This window comes from Temnothorax longispinosus, chromosome 2 (assembly GCF_030848805.1).
Source record: "Temnothorax longispinosus isolate EJ_2023e chromosome 2, Tlon_JGU_v1, whole genome shotgun sequence".
Taxonomy (NCBI): domain Eukaryota; kingdom Metazoa; phylum Arthropoda; class Insecta; order Hymenoptera; family Formicidae; genus Temnothorax; species Temnothorax longispinosus.
Window position 1 is genome coordinate 11,105,245 of NC_092359.1, and position 23,487 is coordinate 11,128,731.

A 23,487-nucleotide genomic window follows, 5' to 3' on the forward strand; every position below is an offset into this window, starting at 1 on the left:
TTGATCAAAATGTTTATAATCTATCTATATAAAATAGAATGTCTGTATGTATGTATGTATGTATCGTCGCTTCCGAATAAAAGGGCGTTAACTTGGAAGCCGGTTGAAAAAGGCGTTAACTCGGAAGCCGGTTGGAAAAGACGTTAACTCGGAAGCCGGTTGGAAAAGGCGTTAACTCGGAAGCCGGTTGGAAAGGGCATTAACTCGGAAGTCGGTTGGAAAAGGCGTTAGCTCGGAAGCCGATTGAAAAAGGCGTTATCTCGGAAGCCGGTTGGAAAAGGCGTTATCTCGGAAGCCGGTTGGAAAGGGCGTTAACTCGAAAGCCGATTGAAAAAGGCATTAACTCGGAAGCCGGTTGAATAAGGCGTTAACTCGCGCGCTCTAATTTTTCGCGTCAATTTAAGTTGGCAGTACAGCTGAAATAATGTTGGTGCTTGAATTTCATGATTTTTATTTTAAATTGATGGAATAAATTTTTTTCATGCAAATATAGTTTAAGTTTTGCATTATTAAAAGACTATATTTTCTTTTCGTTAATTTTATATGTTTATGTTCTGTTAATAATTATATTATAGTAAATAAAAATACATATGTATATATATACAAATATGCATTGTATATAATTTATTTCATTCTAATAGAGAGAGGGAGGGGGAGAGAGAGAGAGAGAGAGAGAAACCATGGGTCATTCATGACCTACCATGTTTTTACAATACTCGATAGATATTTATTAACTTTTAATTTATAAAAATTAGTAAATTGAAAATGGAACCATATTCATTGAGCAATGTAAAAACATAAAAAATTTCTTATTGTAAAGTTTTTATAAAGACTGAATTTGTATTATTTATAATAATTCATGTTATTAAATATATCATTCCATCGATAGATTAAAATGTTATGCTTTTTTGTATAAGAGTTTTTTCTTTATGGAAAAGCATAATATTATTTAGAATACAAGATTTTTGACATCAAATTCGTAATCAGCACCCGCGAAACCTATATGCGCATACTAATAATTTTTTGTTTCAATATGATTTATGTTATAAATATAAATCAAGCACCAACATTATTTCAGCAGTACTGCCAACTTAAATTGACGCGAAAAATTAGAGCGCGCGAGTTAACGCCTTATTCAACCGGCTTCCGAGTTAATGCCTTTTTCAATCGGCTTTCGAGTTAACGCCCTTTCCAACCGGCTTCCGAGATAACGCCTTTTCCAACCGGCTTCCGAGATAACGCCTTTTTCAATCGACTTCCGAGCTAACGCCTTTTCCAACCGACTTCCGAGTTAATGCCCTTTCCAACCGGCTTCCGAGTTAACGCCTTTTCCAACCGGCTTCCGAGTTAACGTCTTTTCCAACCGGCTTCCGAGTTAACGCCTTTTTCAACCGGCTTCCAAGTTAACGCCCTTTTATTCGGAAGCGACGGTATGTTCTTTATACACTCTTAAACTATTTGACCGAATTTTTATTAAAAGTATATAAAATAGGGGTAGAATTTTCCGGGGAGTGTTATAGAGTGTATAGTTTTTCGTTACCGATCTTTTTGAGAACCGGTATCCGAAATTTTTCCAAGTTTTCGGGAAATAATTGACCGAATCTTAAAAAATTATATACATAATAGGGGTAAAATTTCCCAGGGAGTGCCATAAACTGTATAGTTTTTCGTTACCGATTTTTTTGGGAATCGATATCCGAAATTTTTCTAATTTTTTGGAAAATAATTTACCGAAACTTAAAGAATTGTACATAAAACAGGGGTAAAATTTCCCGGGGAGTGCTATAAACTGTATAGTTTTTTGTTACCGATCTTTTTGGGAATTAATATTCGAAATTTTTCTAATTTTTCGGGAAATAATTGACCGAATCTTAAAGAATTGTATATAAAACAGAGGTAGAATTTCCTGGGGATTGCCATAAAGTGTATAATTTTTCGTTACCGATTTTTTTGGAAATCGGTTACAAAATTTTTCAAATTTTTTGGGAAATAATTGAGTGAATCTCAAAGAATTGTATATGACAGAATTGAACTTCAGTCGATAAAAAAGTATTATTTTTCAATTTATAGCATTTTTTGTGGATTGGTGTGTTATGTATGTTTGCTTAACTACTCATTCGTTAGTGGACCAAATTTTATCAGCCATTGCCTGATAAAAAAATTTCTTTTGATTAAGGATATTGAAACACAAATAAAGTCGTTTGAAGAAAAACGACTCCCGGGCGAAGCCCGGGTAACCAGCTAGTAAATATTTATATTATATTGCCAAAAGATATAAAAAAACATTTCAGTTTATATACAAGAAATATTTTTCAATACATTTCTAAAATATATTTTATATATTGTTAGTAATAATTTTTGTCTTATTCCAAAATTTTTATTAAAAATTTTTATAAAATATTTACTACATATTTGTGGAAAATAAAATTTTAAAATATTTATAATTATTTATCATAAATATTCATAAATATTTTGTGCTGTCTAGGATAACACCAAATCAATATCCAATGATGAGGCTCAATCTTCAACCTACACTAGTCATTGAGGCTTAATTCCCAACCTACAATTATCATTGAGGATAAACTCTCGTTATACACTCATTATTGAGGGTTAAACCCACAACTTACCTAAACCTTAATGGTCAATACTCAAAACTTTGATGACAAACATTAAACTTACGCCCAAAGAGTGTTAACACTCAAATTTGAGTGTTAACCATCAAAGTTGAGCGCATTTTTTCATAAAGGTAAAAATATTGCAAGAAACATTTGTAAAGTTCTACTTCTGAATTGCAGAATATTTGTGTCAGGATAGTTAATCCTCTTGAGAGGGGTCGGAATTGCTTCGTCCACGTAACACGAGTTTAATCTTTCGCGAAGAATACGTAGGATACGAGCGGGTGGGAAGGAGGAGAAAGAATACGTTTAGGATAAATATCAACCGTATATTTCCTCACTTTTACATCGAACGCGCAAAGTCCATTGCACGGACTCACGACACGGTTTTAGACAAATACGCCGGGAATAGTTACAAAGGCTAGAGCCCTCCGACGCACGTCAGAATGACTCGGGATCTCAAAGGCTTCTCTTCTTAACACGTCCGGACGAGCCAGAACATGCACGAACCTGTTCGACCGTTACGCTTTTGCAAAACAACGCATGAGGTATCTCCTCATCTCGCTCACCCAATCACAACCGTTCGCCAATGCCATTGGCTCGCGCTGATACACTAACGCCTCACGCGGATGAGGTTACCGCAGCGCTCGCATGCGACAGGCGGCGCCAGTTGCCGGGAAAATTAAACGCATATTCGTTTCTTACACATTTTAAAATGGTTTTAGGAATATTTAAAAATGGTTTAAAAAGCTTTTGTGGTAACATTTTTAAGAATATTTTAAGACTCTTTTAAAAATATTTATAAAAATGTTCTTCTTTATCACCCAGACAATATATACTTAAATGTTTGAATATATTTTTGAAATATTAATTCAAATCTACATACTCTTACTGTTTTATAATCTCGTTCCAAAATATTTAAAAAATATTTTTTATTTATTATTGTAACTCGTAAGTAAATTTCAGTTGGGAACTAATATACGCAGGCTTCCGGCGAGGCAAAATCATAACATCCGCGAGACATACTTTGCCAGCAATACAATGCAAGGCTAACCCAACATTGCTGCTATAATATAGATATAAGTACATACAAAATAATATTTTCCAAATTAAGATGTAAACATGTATATTTTTCAAATATTAAAAAAACCTTTTAAACGTGAAATAATTATTGCTGATTGGGTTAAACACATTTTATTTTTTGAAGTAATATTTCTAAAAAATTTTACAAATATTATTGACTATATTTATTTGCAATATTTTTAAAATATTTTTAAAGATATTTTTCTGACATGATCTGGCAGACATAGGAACATTTAAAAAATATTTTTGTGAATTATTCTAATCTTCCTAAAAAATATTTAAAGTATTTTTAAAATATTTTGTGCTGTATCGGAGAGGCGTTAGTAAACGGGTTCCGTCTAAAATGTAAAACATGGACATTGACTACGTTTACACGACTTAATTTACGCCAAAGTTATAACATCGATGTTATATATAACTTCAGCGTAAATCGGGCTGTGTAAAAACGTAGTCATAATGACTGCGTTCCGATATTCAATGACAGAACTGAAAATCTATAGTGTATAATACGTGACGTAAACTATAAATTTTCAGTGCTGGCAGTGAATATCGGAACGCAGCCAATACTATATCTAGACCGAATATTGAGAAGTGGGAGGTAAAGGTGCATGTAGAAAAGGATACATTCTATTTTGTACTTCTTAGGATCGGGTCCCATGGAGCGGATTACGCGGAAGCGGAACGAGCGTATTACCAATCACGGGACCGTTTCGACGGAATCTTTGAAAGGGTTCTATCAGAGAACGATCTTGTGATTGGTGATACACTTGTTCCGCTTCTGCGTAATCCGCTCTATGGGACGCCATTCTATAATAAGAGAAGTGCCAGCCTTTCCCACCACTTCCCGGCGGCCGTCATCTTCTAACCAATTATGCCAGAAACGGGCATGCTCGGTAGCGTGCAGTAGCATGTGGAAGGGATGTCTTCCGTGCCGTGTACACACATGCGTGCCCCTGTACACGCACCGACAGAAATGGTGTCTTTCGGTTGCTCGATATACGTGTGTAGATGCACGAATACACACAAAGCGCGCATCATACGTGTGACTTAACGCGCAGACTCAGCTACCAAGAAACATCATTCTTTCCGATGCGTGTATGCGTGTGACATACGTACATACACCTAGCTGTCGTCGGGACACCATTTATACCGGTGCCTGTACATGTACGCACACACGTACGCAATGGTTAGAAGATGGGAATGAAAAATCGCGTGACTCCGGAAACCAATCAGAAACTGTTCAGATTTGGCGCTTCTCTCTTTATGGGACTCTAGGGCTGGATTCGGGAGCGCGCTTAGCGCTATTTGCTTTTTCTATCCTTGTTTTACACCTGATGAGCGATAAAGACAGAATGATGCAATAGCGCTAATAGCGCGCTCCTCGAATGCAGCCTAGTGCTCCTTTGTTCGCTCTCTTTCGCGCATGCGTACAAAACAATACCCATTTTAGTTTCTTCTTCCTCTCTCGCAACGCCATCCCCTCCTCAAATAATATGTTTTGTACGCATTTTGTACGCACTACCCCCACTCCTTAAATAAAGGCAAACGATCGATCTAGATATATTATGCCGCGATAGGGCTTACTTTCGCAGTTTACGTGTGACTTGGATTGCGTTCCGATATTCGCTGCCAGTACGTAACATAAACTATATATTTTTATTATTATTAAATTGGAATATATGTATATGTACAGTATGTACATTACAATTCGATATTTCTATACGTAAGTATAGAATATATGAACACCAACACCTTGTTACGGCTCCACGCTCCATCTTCCTTTGATTGATTTCTAATCTTGTGAGCCTTTACTATTATATTTATATACGCGGGCATATATATATAGACATGCGTTTTTCAAGTTAATAACCGGTTATTGCGATAAATATTACCACATGCCTCGGTAGTCGAATTGGTACGACGCCCTTCACGGAATGAGGTTCCAGGTTCGAATCCTGGCTGAGTTAATATTTTAAGCAATAAATTCTTTACGTTTTTTAAAACAATTAAATCGTGTAGATTTAATTCCGGGGTAGGGAAGGTTATTAATTTTCCAAATAGCTGTGTTTCAAGTCCGACAAATTTGCGGCGCGCAGTTTATTAAATTGGAATATACATATGTATATGTACAGTATGTACATTACAATTCGATATTTCTATACGTAAGTATAGAATATATGAACACCAACACCTTGTTACGGCTCCACGCTCCATCTTCCTTTGATTAATTTATATATATATATTTTTTGGTACTTTCAGTACTGGCAGTGAGTATTGAAACGCAACCTAGTCCGGTATTCATAGTCCGTTCTTATTTCAAAATCGTCTTAAGTAACGTCTTAAGATGTTAATACGGTTCTGTTGATTAGTTTATGACATCTTAAGATTGTACATAAAAAAAGATAGTTTTAAACATAAGATCCGACTACAAATACCGTCTCTAAAGTGTGTCCGCTGTGCCTACATTTTCCTGGTATATTTTTCAAAAAAATCAAGATCCTCGCTAAATAAACGCTTATCACAAGACGACTGCGCCGCAAAATCTGCATTTCTGAAGTAAGTACACTCCATCGGCTCCGACGAGTTCAACTTACAAGTCGATCGGCTGTATTCATATATTTTTTTATGCTGGTTTTTAGGTATATCCAAATAATTTTGTACAGCACAACCATATTTATAAAAAAAATTATTCAATTGTATTTCTATCACAAAACCGTGCACAAAATTGTTAAAAATTTTTCTTTATGCATATGGTTATAATTATGCAGCTATGCAAGTTTGGGGGGTTCTTCCAAATGGACCACCTTTCCGATTGGGATGGGGTTTTGCAGATGATTTTGTTACGATATCTAGAGATTATTTATCGATCCTATAATATCTTAAGGTTTTCTATAGTTTTCTAGGTTTTAACCTAACAATCATAAAAATGTCTTACATTATATCCCACTGTATGGATTGAGAATAACATTAGAAAGAAGATAACCAATTGTTGTGTGGGTGGAAAAGTGTATCCCTTATAGAAATTTAATACTGTAAGTGATTTTTTAGCTAGTGATTAATCATTTAAAAGCACTATTAAAAGCACTATTAACAGTGCTTTTAATAGTGCTTTTAAGTGATTAATTACTAGCCAAAAAATCATTTACAGTATTAAATTTCTATAAGGAATGTGTTATGGTCAAAGCGTAAATTTGGCAGAATTGATTAGTCAATCCTAGAATTACCCTCGAAACGCAAGTTAATTCTGCCGAACGGTCAAGCGTCTTGGTCAAATAAGTTTTGTAGTAATTCAATTGCTGATATGTATGTATAGACAGTACACAAATAGGCGCCTGCGGCGAAGCCTCTCCCCCGGATAAAAAAACTAATCTAACTCCCAGCCTATTCCTAGAAACTCTTTAATCAAGACGCTTGGACATTCCGCAGAATTGACCAGTTAATCATAGAAATGTCGCGTTTCGAGCTTTGACCATAACATATGCATGGATACAGTGGGCCGCTAATATTCGCCGCTCGAGGATCGACGGCCGAGCGCGCACGTCATGCTGTGCCTCTAGAACGTCTCTCTATAGAAGAAATATGCTAAAATCGTACCTTCCGCTAAATTGTTATTAAAATATTTTTATTTTTATAAATAATTAAACATTTATTTGCGGTACACGTTATCTCGTACCTGAAGTAGAGCGCCGCATGCTTTGTTTACGATTGTCAGGCTAAAATCTAGAAAACTATAAAAAACTCAAAAGTAGAACATCGATAAATAATCTCTATATCTTTATAGATATTGTGACAAAATTTCTTGCAAAACCCCATCTCAATTGGAAGGGTGGTCCATTCGGAAGTACAGCCCAAGTTTATCTGGATAGATCTAAAAATTAGCTAGGATACAATTCTGATACACAATTAAGATGTACATGGTGTTTCTGGAAAGTAATCAGAATGATTTCTTTATTCTCTCTCCAGGAAGGCTGCATGAAGAAAGTAAGAGTCAAGATAGTTGAGGGAGAAATTCAGGTATACGGTCAAATCCTCCTCAATTGAGTCCAAGCCTTTCGAACAGTCGGTACGTTACAGAAGTGCACTCTTGTTTTTCATTCTCGCGGACGACGCTGTCTTCAACATTTCTAACGTTTCTGAGAAGCTGTTTTTCCAAGTTTTACGCAAAATTTAATTGCGTAACGCTGCTTGACGCTCCTCTGCATTTTCGTTCGCGACGAGAGTGAAAAACAAGAGTGCACTTCTGTAACATAATGACCGTTCGAATAGCTCGGGCTCAACTGAGGAGAATCCGACCATATATACCTGAGATTTCCTGTCAACTGTCTCGACCCCACTTTTTATGGCTCATGTATATGCAACTAATGATGCGAATAAATGGCTACACTCAGCAAAGAAAACTACTTTGCAACTGTTGTAAGATTTGTGAATCTGATTGGTGTATGCTCTTAATTTTGGCTGAAGCCAAGTTCATGTACCAATAAAATTCACGAATTTTACAATAGTTTCAAAGCAGCTTTCTCTGCTGAACATAGCCATTGTCTGAATAAATAAATATCTGAATTCGTCTCCATAACTTTTATAACATCTTGTTATTTGTTTGAATCTTACAATCCTTGAAGCATTCACATACATGCACATATTAAATATATAAATATATAATATAAAAGATTTTTTTTTGGGGGAGGGGAAGAGAGAAAGAGAAAGATTTTGAAATATATGTATATTGTTCCATATTATTAATATGTATACATATGTATACATTTATAGTGCATATGCTTCGCTATAATGCCACGGAGATAAATTTTTTTCCGTCTTCTTCATGCACGCAATGACTTTTTTTAATTTTCGTAAAGCATGGATGTGATATAATCGATACATTGATTATATGTCGCGAGCGGATACGTAGATGTAACAAAAAAATAACATATATACATTAGGGTGTGTCATTTTGGAGCAACTTTTTTTTTTATTTCACGAATAGCATATATACTTGCAGAAAGGTAAAATAAAATACTTGTTAAAATTTTAGCCCTTAATATTAATATTAACAGGTTGCTCATCGCGATTTTTTATTTTTCATTTAGTAAAATAGAAAAAATTTTATAACTATCTAACAAACAGTAATACAGCATTGCGCCACATAAATTTTCTGTAGCAAATTTACCGCTCTGCAAAAAAGATCTCTTATCATTTTTTCATAAATTCAACCGTTCAAAAGATATTCAAAGTTAAAGTTTGATCAATTTTATAAAACTTGTTTTTGCTTCTTATGAATGTGGTATCATATCGACTATCAAAAATTATGAAATAATCAATACATATTTTTGTAGAAAATTTAACGATCTACAAAAAAGGTTTCTTATGTTTTTTTCATAAATATAACCATTTAGACGATTTTAAGGTTTAAAGTTCAAAGTATAAACCTTAATATCGTCTACATGGTTATATTTATGAAAAATATATAAGAGACCTTTTTTGTAGATCGAAATTTTCTACAAAAATATGTATTAATTATTTCATAATTTTTTATAGTCGATATGATACAACATTCATAAGAAGCAAAAACAAGTTTTATAAAATTGATCAAACTTTAACTTTGAATATCTTTTGAACGGTTGAATTTATGAAAAAATAATAAGAGATCTTTTTTGTAGAGCGGTAAATTTGCTACAGAAAATCTATGTGGCGCAATGCTGTATTACTGTTTGTTAGATAGTTATAAAATTTTTTCTATCTTACTAAATAAAAAATTGCGATGAGCGACCTGTTAATATTAATATTAAGAGCTAAAATTTTAACAGGTATCTTATTTTACCTTCCTACAAGTATATATGCTATTCGTAAAATAAAAAAAAAAGTTGCTCCAAAATGACACACCCTAATACATATATATATATATATATATATATATATATATATATATATATATATATATATATACTAGCTGGTTACCCGGGCTTCGCCCCGGAGGACATATGTAATCAGACACGCAAATAGTCTCTCTCTCTCTCTCTCTCTCTAAATACAATTCTTTAAAATTTGATTAATTATTTCCCGAAAATTCGTCAAACTTCTGATACCGCTTTCCAAAAAGATCAATAACAAAAAATTATATACTTGATAGCACTCCCCAGGAAATTCAACCCCTACTTTATGTACAATTCTTTGAGATTCGGTCATTCGAAACCGGTTTTTAAAAAAATCGGTAATAAAAAATAGTACACTTTATAGCACTTCCCGGGAAATTCTACCCCTACTTCATATATAATTCTTTGACATTTAATCAATTATTTCCCGAAAAATTGAAAGAATTAAAAAAACCGGTTTCCAAAAAGATCGGTAACAAAAACTGTACACATTATGGCACTCGCCGTAACATTCTACCCCTACTTCATATACAATTCTTTCAGATTTGGTCAATTAATTCCCGAAAAATTGAAAAAATTTCGATACCGGCTCCCAAAAGATCGGCAACGAAAAATTATACACTTCAAAATGTTGCGCTGCGCTTCGCTATCGCACAATCATTCGCGTTCGCGCCGCGCACTCCCGGACTCGTGTAATAACCGCTTTCTAAAAAGATCGATAACAAAAAATTATATACTTCATAGCACTTCCCGGGAAATTCAACCCCTACTTTATGTACAATTCTTTGAGATTCGGTCATTCGGAACCGGTTTTTAAAAAGATTGGTAATAAAAAATAGTACACTTTATAGCACTCCCCGGAAAATTCTACCCCTACTTCATGTATAATTCTTTGACATTTAATCAATTATTTCCCGAAAAATTGAAAGAATTAAAAAAACCGGTTTCCAAAAAGATCGGTAACAAAAACTGTACACATTATGGCGCTCGCCGTAAAATTTTACCCCTACTTTTTATACAATTCTGTCAGATTCGGTCAATTAATTCCCGAAAGATTGAAAAAATTTCGATACCGGCTTCCAAAAGATCGGTAACGAAAAATTATACATTTCATAGCACTTCCCTGAAAATTCTACCCCTGTTTGATCTACAATTCTTTGAAATTCGGTGAATTATTTCCCGAAAAATTAGAAAAATTAGAAAAACCGGTTTCCAGAAAATCGGTAACAAAAAACTATACACATAGTGGCACTCCCCGGAAAATTCTACCCCTATTTCATATACTTTTGGTAAAAATTCGGTTCAGGGGTTTGGGCTGGGCGTTGATGAGTCAGTCAGTCAGTCAGTCAGTCAGGACATCTTCCTTTATATATATATATATATATATATATATATATATATATATATATATATATATATATACCATAATTTGTTATCCTAGCGTAATAGAAACATCTGGGAACTAAAACATTATTTTATACGATAACATTTGATATGAAAATAGCGTTATCTGTTTTTGGGATATTATGGATTTTACTAGAATAAATGTAAACGTGTTAAAGTAAAAGAGAAAAATGAACACTTTATTAAGTCACTTTTGACATAAAAAATAAAAAAATTTAATTCTAACAGTGCTCACACAAAATGTAGATTTTCACGAATTTACGAGTTGTAAAAGGCTTATTCGCCTCGGGGCATCATGACGCGCAGGGCCGAAAATTCAACTTTCGGCCCTTGTAGTGTAATATACTATTGTCGTTTTCTGTAGAACCGTGTAGTATTGTATGCAAAATTACAACCATTCACGAATAAGAAATTTATATAGGTAAAAAATTGTACATTTATGTATTTTTCTATTGGACTTTACAACAGACTATACGAAAATAAAAACTTAAGTATTTTGACTTCTGCAAATTAAGAAGTTATTAATAATAGATGAATTTTGGAAGATTTGTGTAAAAACTTGTAACATTTAACTAAAAATTACAAATTTTAATTAACCATAATTGTAATAAATTTTTGAGCTGTACAAACAAACCGGTATTTGTTAGTATTTGTACGCAGTTGTAAGTATTTTATGAGAAACTAAAAACTGAATTAGATTCTAAGTTGCATAGTTTTACGATACGTAAATTGTGGTAGATTTCTATAGTCATTTACAAATAATTGTAGTATTCTACAAGTATAAGCAAATGTTTTAATTTTTTAAAATTTTTAAAATTTGTAGATTTTTGTATTATTTTTTATAAAATTATAATTTTTTATAAAATACTACTTGCAATAATTTCTTGATTTAAGAACATTGTAATTTGTGGTACTATTTCGTAGATATTTTTACAAAAAATAACTATTTCTACAAAAAATTAAATATTTCAACAAAAATGTACAAATTTCTATTTCTAGTCAAATTTTGTAGTTATTCATAGAAATTTTTTCCGGCAGGGGTGCAATGGCTTTTATACTGTGATTATACGTTGTATATTTTTGACTAACATATATATTTTTTAATTCATCAAGTTATTTTAATCACTCATATTTAATTATAATAATTATATATGTTTGATAATTAATGTTTCAGTTAAAAGAACAGAGCTAATTTCAATGTCCTATTAATTAAGAATACTATCTCAAATTAGTATGAATTTTATTATAATACAAAATTATTTTTACTTCCTAATAAATATAAAAAGATATAAAATTCATTCGTTACTAATTTTAAGAATTATTGTTAATTATTGTTAAATGCTATTTATTAAATATTTTGATTTTACTATACGTGCTAATTATTGTTCGGCTCACAAATAGCGTTTGTATAATATACCCTGATGAACAAACAAAAATAATATTACTTTCAGTTTGTTAGCATGCTGACAGCATAAAAGCAAGCAAGAACTCACAATTAGATATAGAGGAGATTGGGGCTAAACAGTCCATTTTTTTTCGGTGCCGATTTTTAACAACAAAATAAATAATTGTAGTTAAATGTAGTATACCACTGCAAAGAGTGAACCTTTAGCTATAAAATTTATATAGGAAATTTTTGTCTACGTCGCTTTGTTTGACCGGTATAGAGCAAAAACGACAACGGTGGAAAAATTGAAATCTAAAATGTGCCGGTGTATAACAGTCTGCACTGCATTTTCAATACATATACGTACATCTAATCTTAAAAAATAATAGGATACATTTTAATAATTGTTTTTTAAGAGAAAAATATAAAAATTTATTTAAAATTTTTATGCGAAACATTATTAAAAATAGTTACGAGGGTTCCTCTTTCCGCAGAAGTCACTCGCCCGATTTGTTTCACTCCTCGACGTCCGATGACTTTATTCGGTGTCTGAACGGTTGTAATTCCCGTCTCATCCATGTTCCATATGCAGTCCCTGGCGGAAATATTTCTACAAAATTAAAAAAAAAATAAAAGTGTACTACAAAAAACTATAAAATATAATTGCCAGAATCTATTAAATTCTACATGAATTTAAGAAGTACTACAAAATCCTACATGAAAATGCTAGAATTGGAACACTTTTGTAAATTTTTGTATTTTTTTAGTGCATCTTGATCTATAAATTTTTCGATAAAACTACACCAAACTACAACTAATACTGATATTCTACACATTTCTATATCTATTTGAGTACAGTAGACTACAAGGAAATACTAGAATTAAAACACTCTCTAATGAGGAAATTCACCCAGCATAAAAAAATCATATTTATTTTTAAATTTTATTACTACTTTTTAACTTTGTTTCTTAAGATGCAACCTATGATTATAAATATTTTCTCGTACTTGAAAAACACACTTACCTTGATGGAATTCGAACTCGAGATCTCGGGACCTCTGGATTGTGAGCCAAAATAACCGTCTTACGTGGTAGACTACTTCTTAATTTGATGTAAGTGTTATATATAGTCTACATGTATCATAACCAGCGCAAATATATAATTTCTCAAAAATTCTTAAGAAACAAATTCAGTTTAAAAAGAGTAATAAAATTTCGAATCGGATATACAAATATAATTTTTTTTTTAATGTCGGGTGAATGTCAGAAATCAGTGCCGGCTCATTACAAAATAGGCCTATTGGGCCAACGTCGCGCCGCATAATTACAAAAAGAAAAAAACTTCTTTATTCTAACTTATCTGTAAAATAAAAAGCGTTATTATAAAAAAAACTTTACCCAGCACCACATACATGTTTAAAACCGGAGGTAACGACCGCGAGCGAAAGCAACACGCCGCGCGGGACTTGGGAAATTTTCGCCCGAGCAGCGCCAGAGGTAACGACCGCGAGCGAAAGCAACACGCCGCGAGAGGATTTTACATCATACTATTATATAAAACCCGACTGTTTGTTTGTCCGTCCGTCCGTCTGTCCGTCTGTCCGCGAACTACTCATTCGTTAGTGGACCGAATTTTTATCAAGGATACATGAAATAGGGGTAGAATTTTCTGGGGAGTGTCATAAAGTGTATAGTTTTTTGCTACCGATTTTTTGGAAACCGATTTTTTTAATTTTTTTAATTTTTTGGGAAATAATCAACCGAATCTCGAAGAATTACGTATGAAACAGGGGTGGAATTTTCCGGAGAGTGCTATAAAGTGTATAATTTTTTGTTACCGATCTTTTTGGAAGCCGGTATTAGAAATTTTTTTAAATTTTTCGGAAATTAATTGGACCGAATTTTTACCAAAAATATATGAAACAGGGGTAGAATTTTCCGGGAAGTGCCATGATGTGTATAGTTTTTCGTTACCGATTTTCTGGAAACCGGTTTTTCTAATTTTTTCAAATTTTTCGGAAAATAACTGACCGAATTTCAAAGAATTACATATGAAACAGGGGTAGAATTTTCCGAGGAGTGCTATAAAGTGTATAATTTTTTGTTACCGATTTTTTTGGAAGCCGGTATTAAAAATTTTTCCAATTTTTTGGAAATTAATTGACCGAATCGCAAAGAATTGTATATGAAATAAGGGTAGAATATTTATGAGGAGCGCCATGATGTGTACAGTTTTTGTTACCGATCTTTTTGGAAACCGGTTTTTTTAATTTTTCCAATTTTTCAGGAAATAATTGATTAAATTTCAAAGAATTATACATGAAGTAAGGGTAAAATTTCCTGAGGAGTGCTATAAAGTGTACTATTTTTTGTTACCGATTTTTTTGGAAACCGGTTCCAAATGACTAAATGACAAAGAATTGTACATAAAATAGGGGTTGAATTTCCCGGGGAGTGCTATAAAGTATATAATTTTTTGTTACCGATCTTTTTGGAAACTGGTATCAGAAGTTTGACAAATTTTTCGGGAAATAATTGATCAAATTTTAAAGAATTGTATATAAAACAGGGGTAGAATTTCCCGGGGAGTGCTATAAACTGTATAGTTTTTCGTTACCGATCTTTTTGAGAACCGGTATCTTTTTGGAAATCGGTTACGAAATTTTCCAGAGAGAGAGGAAGAGAGGGGGGAGAAAGAGAGAGAGAGAGGGAGAGGGAGAGGGAGAGGGTGAGGGAGAGGGAGAAGGAGAGGGAGAGGAAGAGAAAGAGGGAGAGGGAGAGGAAGAGGGAGAGGGAGAGAGAGAGGGAGAGAGGAAGAGAGAAAAGGAGAGAGAGAGAGAGAGGAAGAGACAGAGAGAGAGGGAGAGAGGGAGAGGGAGAGAGAGAGGGAGAGAGGGAGAGAGAGGGAGAGAGAGAGAGAGAGGGAGAGAGAGAGAGAGAGAGAAGGAGAGAGAGACTATTTGCGTGTCTTACATATGTTACTTATTACATATGTCCTCCGGGGCGAAGCCCGGGTAACCAGCTAGTATTTTAAATAGTACACACGTCCACACCCCACTCCCCCCCCACACACACACACATTTGGATTTCCGTGCATTCGCCCTACCGGAGGTAACAACCGCGAGCAATCTAAAAAAAGCAAAAGCATAAATTTGCTTTTTTTTAGATGTTTATAAGATACTAAAATTTTACATGGAAATTAACAGACCTTCAACCTTTCCATGGAAACTACAATTTTACATGGAAATTAACAGACCTTCTGTTAATTTCCATGTAAAATTGTAGTATCTTATAAACATCTAAAAAAAGCAAATTTATGTAGATTTTCATAAATTCACGAGTTGTAAAAGGCTTAAGGATTTTGTCGTTTTCTGTAGAACCTTGTAGTATTGTATGTAAAATTACAACCATTCACAAATCAGAAATTTATATAGGTAAAAAATTGTAAATTTATGTATTTTTTTATTGAACTTTACAACAGACTATACGAAAATAAAAACATAAGTATTTTGACTTCTGCGAATTAAGAAGTTATTAATAATAGATGAATTTTGGAAGATTTGTGTAAAAACTTGTAACATTTAACTAAAAATTACACATTTTAATTAGCCATAATTGTAATAAATTTTTGAGCTGTACAAACAAATCGGTATTTGTTAGTATTTGTACGCAGTTGTAGTATTTTATGAGAAACTAAAAACTGAATTAGATTCTAAGTTGCATAGTTTTACGATACGTAAATTGTGGTAGATTTCTATAGTCATTTATAAATAATTGTAGTATTCTACAAGAGAGTAAACAGATGTTTTAATTTTTTAAGATTTTTTTTTCTTAAATTTTTAAAATTTGTAGATCTTTGTACTATTTTTTATAAAATTGTAGTTTTTCATAAAATACTACTTGCAATAATTTCTTGATTTGAGAACATTGTATAATTTCTACAAAAAATTAAATATTTCAACAAAAATGTACAAATTTCTATTTCTACTTAAATTTTGTAGTTATTCATAGAAATTTTTTCCGCCAGGGCAGTAAGCTATTGACTAATAAGATTTTTACAATCCAAGAATAATCGATTGTATTTGGTCAACTTTTACTGCTTACGTTTTACCGCATACTCTTACAGTTATTGTACAATAAGTTTAAGATCTTCCGGAATGTATTTTTTATCTTACACAATGTATCTTTTTTTCTCATTTTCTGATACGCGTTATAACATGTTCTACCACGTGGTGCGTTGTCAACTACGCCCTTTACGAAGTCGCGTACCAGTATTTCGGATTCGGAAAGCTTTTGCTGGGATTCAGATTAATGAGGGCAATTGCTTTTATGAAAACAAATAACAAGAATATATATTTTGTACTCGAAGTACAGGATTACAATGGGTAACGCCCCGATTGCATCATCTCGCTTCACTCGCGATTTTCGTATGAAAAACGATATATTTCCGAAAAATATATACCTCCGGATGTTAATAAGCTTGTAATTAAGCCTGCGGATAACGGTTGCGGCCGGATACTTTCCCTACTCGTCGGATGTCGAACGATTATTCACGGATCACTCGGATACGCAACGTGGACCCGACGACGGTTCGGCAGGAAAAGATCTCGCTTCCGGGTGCATATCGAAACTGGCTATACTTAGTGCTGCGTTCGGCGGCCCCGGACCAATCAGGGCGTTTCCCGGGATCCTCTCTCATTGTGAAAAACGCGCCAGGCTACTGGGTAAACCGGGCTTCGGTCTAAGAACCAATTTCACCAACCACAGTTAGCTTAACTGACGGTTAAAGTTTGCAGGATTGACCAATAGAAAGCAGGGTGGATTCATTTCTATTGGTCAATTCTGCTAACTTTAACCATCGGTTAAGCTAACTGTGGTTGGTGAAATTGGCCCTAAGATCCCAGTAGGGCTGCATTCGGAAACTTCACCCGATTGCACCCGCCGAGGCTCACGCTGTTCGGAAACGTTAGGGTTGTACCTGTGTGACAGAGATGAAGTCGTTCGAAAACTTCACCCGGGTGCATCTCAGGAGGAAAATTTTCCACCCTGAAATTTCAGGGTGAATGCGGGTAACTTATTACATTTGGCGGCATTTTTTAAACTGTAGCAATGGAGTTTCTTTTTCTATGAAACTGTTCCGAATGGATTCCGATTGAAATTATTCCGTTTTCGCTAAAAAACAATAGAAATCTAGGGAATAATTGAATTTCGATCGGAATCCATTCCCAACATTTCCAGTCGGTTCTAGTATATCTCTGTGTCCAGTACTTCGTATACAATACACCAGGTATTACGTGTCTTTTGCTTCCTTATACAAGAAGCTTTGTTTTCGTAAAAAAAATTTTTTTTGTTTTTCTAAACGTGTTCAGAATGTTCTAAAACGTCGAAAAATTGAAATTTAAAAAAATGTCTGTATTTATGTATGTGTGTGTGTGTGTGTATGTGTGTATGTGCCAAAACCGAAATTTCTATAACTCCAGAACTAATCAACCAAATCTTAACGAATTATATATGAAATAGGGGTAGAAAAAACTGAACAATATAATAGAATTAATAAAAATTGCTGATAATCAATAATCAAGAGGTTCTTTTTTTAAATTTAAATTTTAAATTTTTTAAAAAATGTCCATGGTTGCTCTAACTTCCGCAAATTTGGAGATATCGATCTATTTCTAATTTTATTATATTGTTCAGTTTTTTCTACTTTTATTTCATATATAATTCGTTAAGATTTGGTTGATTAGTTCTGGAGTTATAGAAATTTCGGTAAATTTGGCACATACACACATACACACACACACACATACATACATACAGACATTTTTTAAAATTTCAATTTTTCGACGTTTTAGAACATTCTGAACACGTTCAGAAAAACAAAAAAATTTTTTTTTTTACGAAAACAAAGCAGCCTCTTTGAGGAAGCAAAAGACACGTAATACCTGGTGTATTGTATACGAAGTACTGGACACAGAGATATACTAGAACCGACTGGAAATGTTAAGAATACATTCCGATCGCAATTCAATTATTCCCCAGATTTCTATTGCTTTTTAGGGAAAACGGAATAATTTCAATTGGAATCCATTCGGAACAGTTCCATAGAAGAAGAAACTCCATTGCTACAGTTTAAAAAATGCCGCCAAATGTAATAAGTTGCCCGCATTCACTTTGAAATTTCAGGGTGGAAAATTTTCCTCCTGAGGTGCACCCGGGTAAAGTTTCCAAACGCAGCCCTTTTTTTTTTTACGCGGTGAAATCTACTACTGGGATCTTAGACCGAAGCCCGGTTTACCCAGTAGCCCGGCGCGTTTTTCACAATGAGAGGGGATCCCGGGAAACGCCCTGATTGGTCCGGGGCCGCCGAACGCAGCCCTAGTATAGCCAACTTTGATATGCACCCGGAAGCGAGATCTTTTCCTGCCGAACCGTCGTCGGGTCCACGTTGCGTATCCGAGTGATCCGTGAATAATCGTTCGACATCCGACGAGTAGGGAAAGTATCCGTCCGCAACCGTTATCCGCAGGCTTAATTACAAGCTTATTAACATCCAGAGGTAAATATTTTTCGGAAATATATCGTTTTTCATACGAAAATCGCGAGTGAAGCGAGATGATGCAATCGGGGCGTTACCCATTGTAATCCTGTACTTCGAGTACAAAATATATATTCTTGTTATTTGTTTTCATAAAAGCAATTGCAAATTAATTGCCCTCATTAATCCGAATCCCAGCAAAAGCTTTCCGAATCCGAAATACTGGTACGCGACTTCGTAAAGGGCGTAGTCGACAACGCACCACGTGGTAGAACATGTTATAACGCGTATCGGAAAATGAGAAAAAAAGATACATTGTGTAAGATAAAAAATACATTCCGGAAGATCTTAAACCCATTGTACAATAACTGTAAGAGTATGCGGTAAAACGTAAGCAGTAAAAGTTGACCAACTACAATCGATTATTCTTGGATTGTAAAAATCTTATTAGTCAATAGCTTATTGCCCTGGCGGAAAAAATTTCTATGAATAACTACAAAATTTAAGTAGAAATAGAAATTTGTACATTTTTGTTGAAATATTTAATTTTTTGTAGAAATAGTAATTTTTTTGTAGAAATATCTACGAAATAGTACCACAAATTATACAATGTTTTCAAATCAAGAAATTATTGCAAGTAGTATTTTATGAAAAACTACAATTTTATAAAAAATAGTACAAAGATCTACAAATTTTAAAAATTTAAGAAAAAAAAATCTTAAAAAATTAAAACATCTGCTTACTCTTGTAGAATACTACAATTATTTATAAATGACTATAGAAATCTACCACAATTTACGTATCGTAAAACTATGCAACTTAGAATCTAATTCAGTTTTTAGTTTCTCATAAAATACTACAACTGCGTACAAATACTAACAAATACCGATTTGTTTGTACAGCTCAAAAATTTATTACAATTATGGCTAATTAAAATGTGTAATTTTTAGTTAAATGTTACAAGTTTTTACACAAATCTTCTAAAATTCATCTATTATTAATAACTTCTTAATTCGCAGAAGTCAAAATACTTATGTTTTTATTTTCGTATAGTCTGTTGTAAAGTCTAACTCGCTCCGCGTGTACTTGGCGCGAGACACTGCCGTGTCTCTTGATAGAAAAATACATAAATGTACAATTTTTTACCTATATAAATTTCTGATTCGTGAATGGTTGTAATTTTGCATACAATAGTACAAGGTTCTACAGAAAACGACAAAATCCTTAAGCCTTTTACAACTCGTGAATTCATGAAAATCTACATAAATTTGTTTTTTTTTAGATGTTTATAAGATACTACAATTTTACATGGAAATTAACAGACCTTCAACCAAACCTTCAACATTTCCATGAAAAATTGTAATATCTTATAAAAATCTAAAAAAAGCGAATACATGTAGATTTCCATGGATTCACGATTCGTAAAAGGCTTAAGAATTTTGTTGTTTTCTATAGGACCTTGTAGTATGATATGCGAAATTACAATCATTCACGAGTCAGAAATTTAATTAGGTAAAAAATTGTACATTTGTGTATTTTTCTATTGGGTCTTACAGCAAACTATACGAAAATAAGAACATAAGTATTTTGACTTCTGCGAATTAAGAAGTTATTAATAATAGATGAATTTTGGAAGATTTGTGTAAAAACTTGTAACATTTAACTAAAAATTAAAAATTTTAATTAGCCATAATTGTAATAAATTTTTGAGCTGTACAAACAAACCGGTATTTGTTAGTATTTGTACGCAGTAGATGAGAAACTAAAAACTGAATTAGATTCTAAGTTGCATAGTTTTACGATACGTAAATTGTGGTAGATTTCTATAGTCATTTATAAATAATTGTAGTATTCTACAAGTAAGCGGATGTTTTAATTTTTTAAGATTTTGTTTCTTCTTAAATTTTTAAATTAAATATTTCAACAAAAATGTACAAAATTCTATTTCTAGTCAAATTTTGTAGTTATTCATAGAAATTTTTTCCGCCAAGGGTGCAATGGCCTTTATACTGTGATTATACGTTGTATATTTTTGACTAACATATATATTTTTTAATTCATCAAGTTATTTTAATCACTCATATTTAATTATAATAATTATATATATTTAATAATTATTTATGTTTCAGTTAAAAGAACAGAGCTAATTTCAATGTCCTATTAATTAAGATTACTATCTAAAATTAGTATGAATTTTATTATAATACAAAATTATCTTTACTTCCTAATAAATATAAAGACATATAAAATTCATTCGTTACTAATTTTAAGAATTATTGTTAATTATTGTTAAATGCCATTTTTTAAATATTTTGATTTTACTATACGTGCTAATTATTGTTCGGCTCACAAATAGCGTTTGTATGATATACCCTGATGAACAAACAAAAATAATATTACTTTCAGTTTGTTAGCATGCTGACAGCATAAAAGCAAGCAAGAACTCACAATTAGATATACATTTTACAGTATAATTGTAATAGATATATCATATTACAATATAGCATTTTAAGATACTTATGCTAAGAACAGCTCAAGATCATTATACTCCGTATCTTTAATCTTTTTTTAGATGGAGAATATGGCATCTTATCATTCAATCAATAAAGTAGTAGCAGGTGAGGATCGTGTTAACTTTATCTATCAATATGTAAAGTATAGCAATGACAGAGTTAAAGAGTATAACTATAAGAATACTCCGAGCATAATGGAAACTTCTGAAAGGATAATCAGACCACCTACCAATTTTCCTAATTATGGAGATTTTTTAAGTACATTTGTCATGGTATGTATATTTCTTGACATCTGTTATTGTGTTGTAAAAAGTAATCATAATCTATAATTTTATACTACAATATTTTCTTGATCTTTTAATATAGAGAACTAAGGGTTTCGACATCTCGACATCTCCATGGCAGAAACCTCTAACAGACTCATACGGTACACCACAAGATAATAGCCACATGTATTGTAATTATCTTGGTATGTAACATTTAAAATTGATAAATAAGATATTGTTAAAAAAGATACATTTATTTTAGAAAAGATTATAATTAAATTTTCTATTTTGAAGATATCGAGTTTCATGAAGCCGTATATCCATTCCGAGTCTCTATATATGAAGTATATAATCCTGGGTATGTAACTAATATTTGGGCTCGAGATGAACAATGGTATCTAAATGACATAACTCTCATCAAGAAAAAACAGAGGAAGAACCAATGGTTTCTATTATGGAGTGGACCACCCCAGAATGCAGTTCCTTTGACATCGCGGATATTTTCGCCGCCGTTAAAGTTCTGTGACTTCAAAATCAAAGAACTCAGACTACAATTTTTGTACAGCCATTGGGACTATTCCACACACCTAGATGCTGTGGAGCTAATTGGCACGTCAGAATTAGTCGTACCTAAAAGTCCTATACTGAATTTGACTAATTTGTTAAAAAGTATTAACTGCAAGTATCCTTGCCATGGGGACAGCCATAATTTAACACCTGATCATGAAGCTGCACACTTGGATATAGTTCATCTGCAAAAAAATTTCTCAAAATATTGCGTTATTTGTAAAAGGTATAATAATCATCGTAATATTTAATTTTTCTTTATTATTCTCTTAATAATAAAAATAAAATTTTCTAATATATGATTTGCAGCAATACAGCAAAGAGTTTTAACAAGAGCAAGTTCGGACACAAGCAAATGTCACAGAAAATAGATGTGGCACCTTCTAAGCAGAGATATAGGAACCCATTTATTAAGAGAGGCATTTATAGAAACCATTTCTTACGACATTATCCAAATTATGCAAAGTTAATAAAATATATCGAACTCTATTTGAATGAATCCGAAGAGCAATCATGTAACAGTTTTTCTACGCTTCCTGTAAGTATTCGAAGAAATCTATTTCTCGTAAGTCGTACCAATATTTATTACAATATAATCTCATGTATTAATTTTTTTTTTAATTTTACAGGATAAAATAGTACTAATAATATTAAAAAACTTGGATATAAGGTCATTGTGCCGTTTGAGCCAAGTAAATAAACGCTTCAATATTTTAACACGGGATCCTTTTCTCTTTAAATGTTTAAATTTACGAAATTTGCGATATACGAAATCTTTTTGTATTCACAATGTTTTATTTTACTTTGCATTTACATGTAAATATTTACAACGGTTAGATCTGACACACAGCAACATTTCTGTTGGGCATTTCAACAAATTTGTCAACATTTGCGGCAAGGGTTTAACGCACTTACGATTAAGTAACTGCCAATTTGTTGACAACTCGGTTCTATTAAGAATTTCGATAACATGCAAAATGTTGAAAGGTATGTACATAAATAAATATAATATTTCAGATTACAGGTAAATTGTGTATGACTAATACACCCATATATATATATATATATATATATATATATATATATATATATATATATTTTAGTATTGGATCTCAGTTGTTGTCATCTCAGTATTTGTCATCGTCCGAAATACAAACCATTAGATTTTTCTTGTCTCGAAAATCTGGAATTTCTAGAGGATTTAAACCTTAGATACATGTATATAGCAACTGCAACTCTTTGCAAAATAT

General features: G+C 32.7%; 1 protein-coding gene across 1 annotated transcript; it reads left to right on the plus strand.

Annotated features, from left to right (window-relative positions):
* Window positions 1-5,299: 5,299 nt before the first annotated feature.
* Window positions 5,300-22,871, plus strand: LOC139809194 (F-box/LRR-repeat protein 4-like). The gene is made up of 7 exons (XM_071771915.1): window positions 5,300-5,330; window positions 5,958-6,254; window positions 21,464-21,676; window positions 21,771-21,873; window positions 21,965-22,463; window positions 22,547-22,779; window positions 22,867-22,871. The coding sequence occupies exons 3-7, from the start codon at window positions 21,464-21,466 to the stop codon at window positions 22,869-22,871; spliced, it is 1,053 nt and encodes a 350-aa protein (XP_071628016.1). The 5' UTR covers window positions 5,300-5,330; window positions 5,958-6,254.
* The last annotated feature ends 616 nt before the right edge of the window (window positions 22,872-23,487 follow it).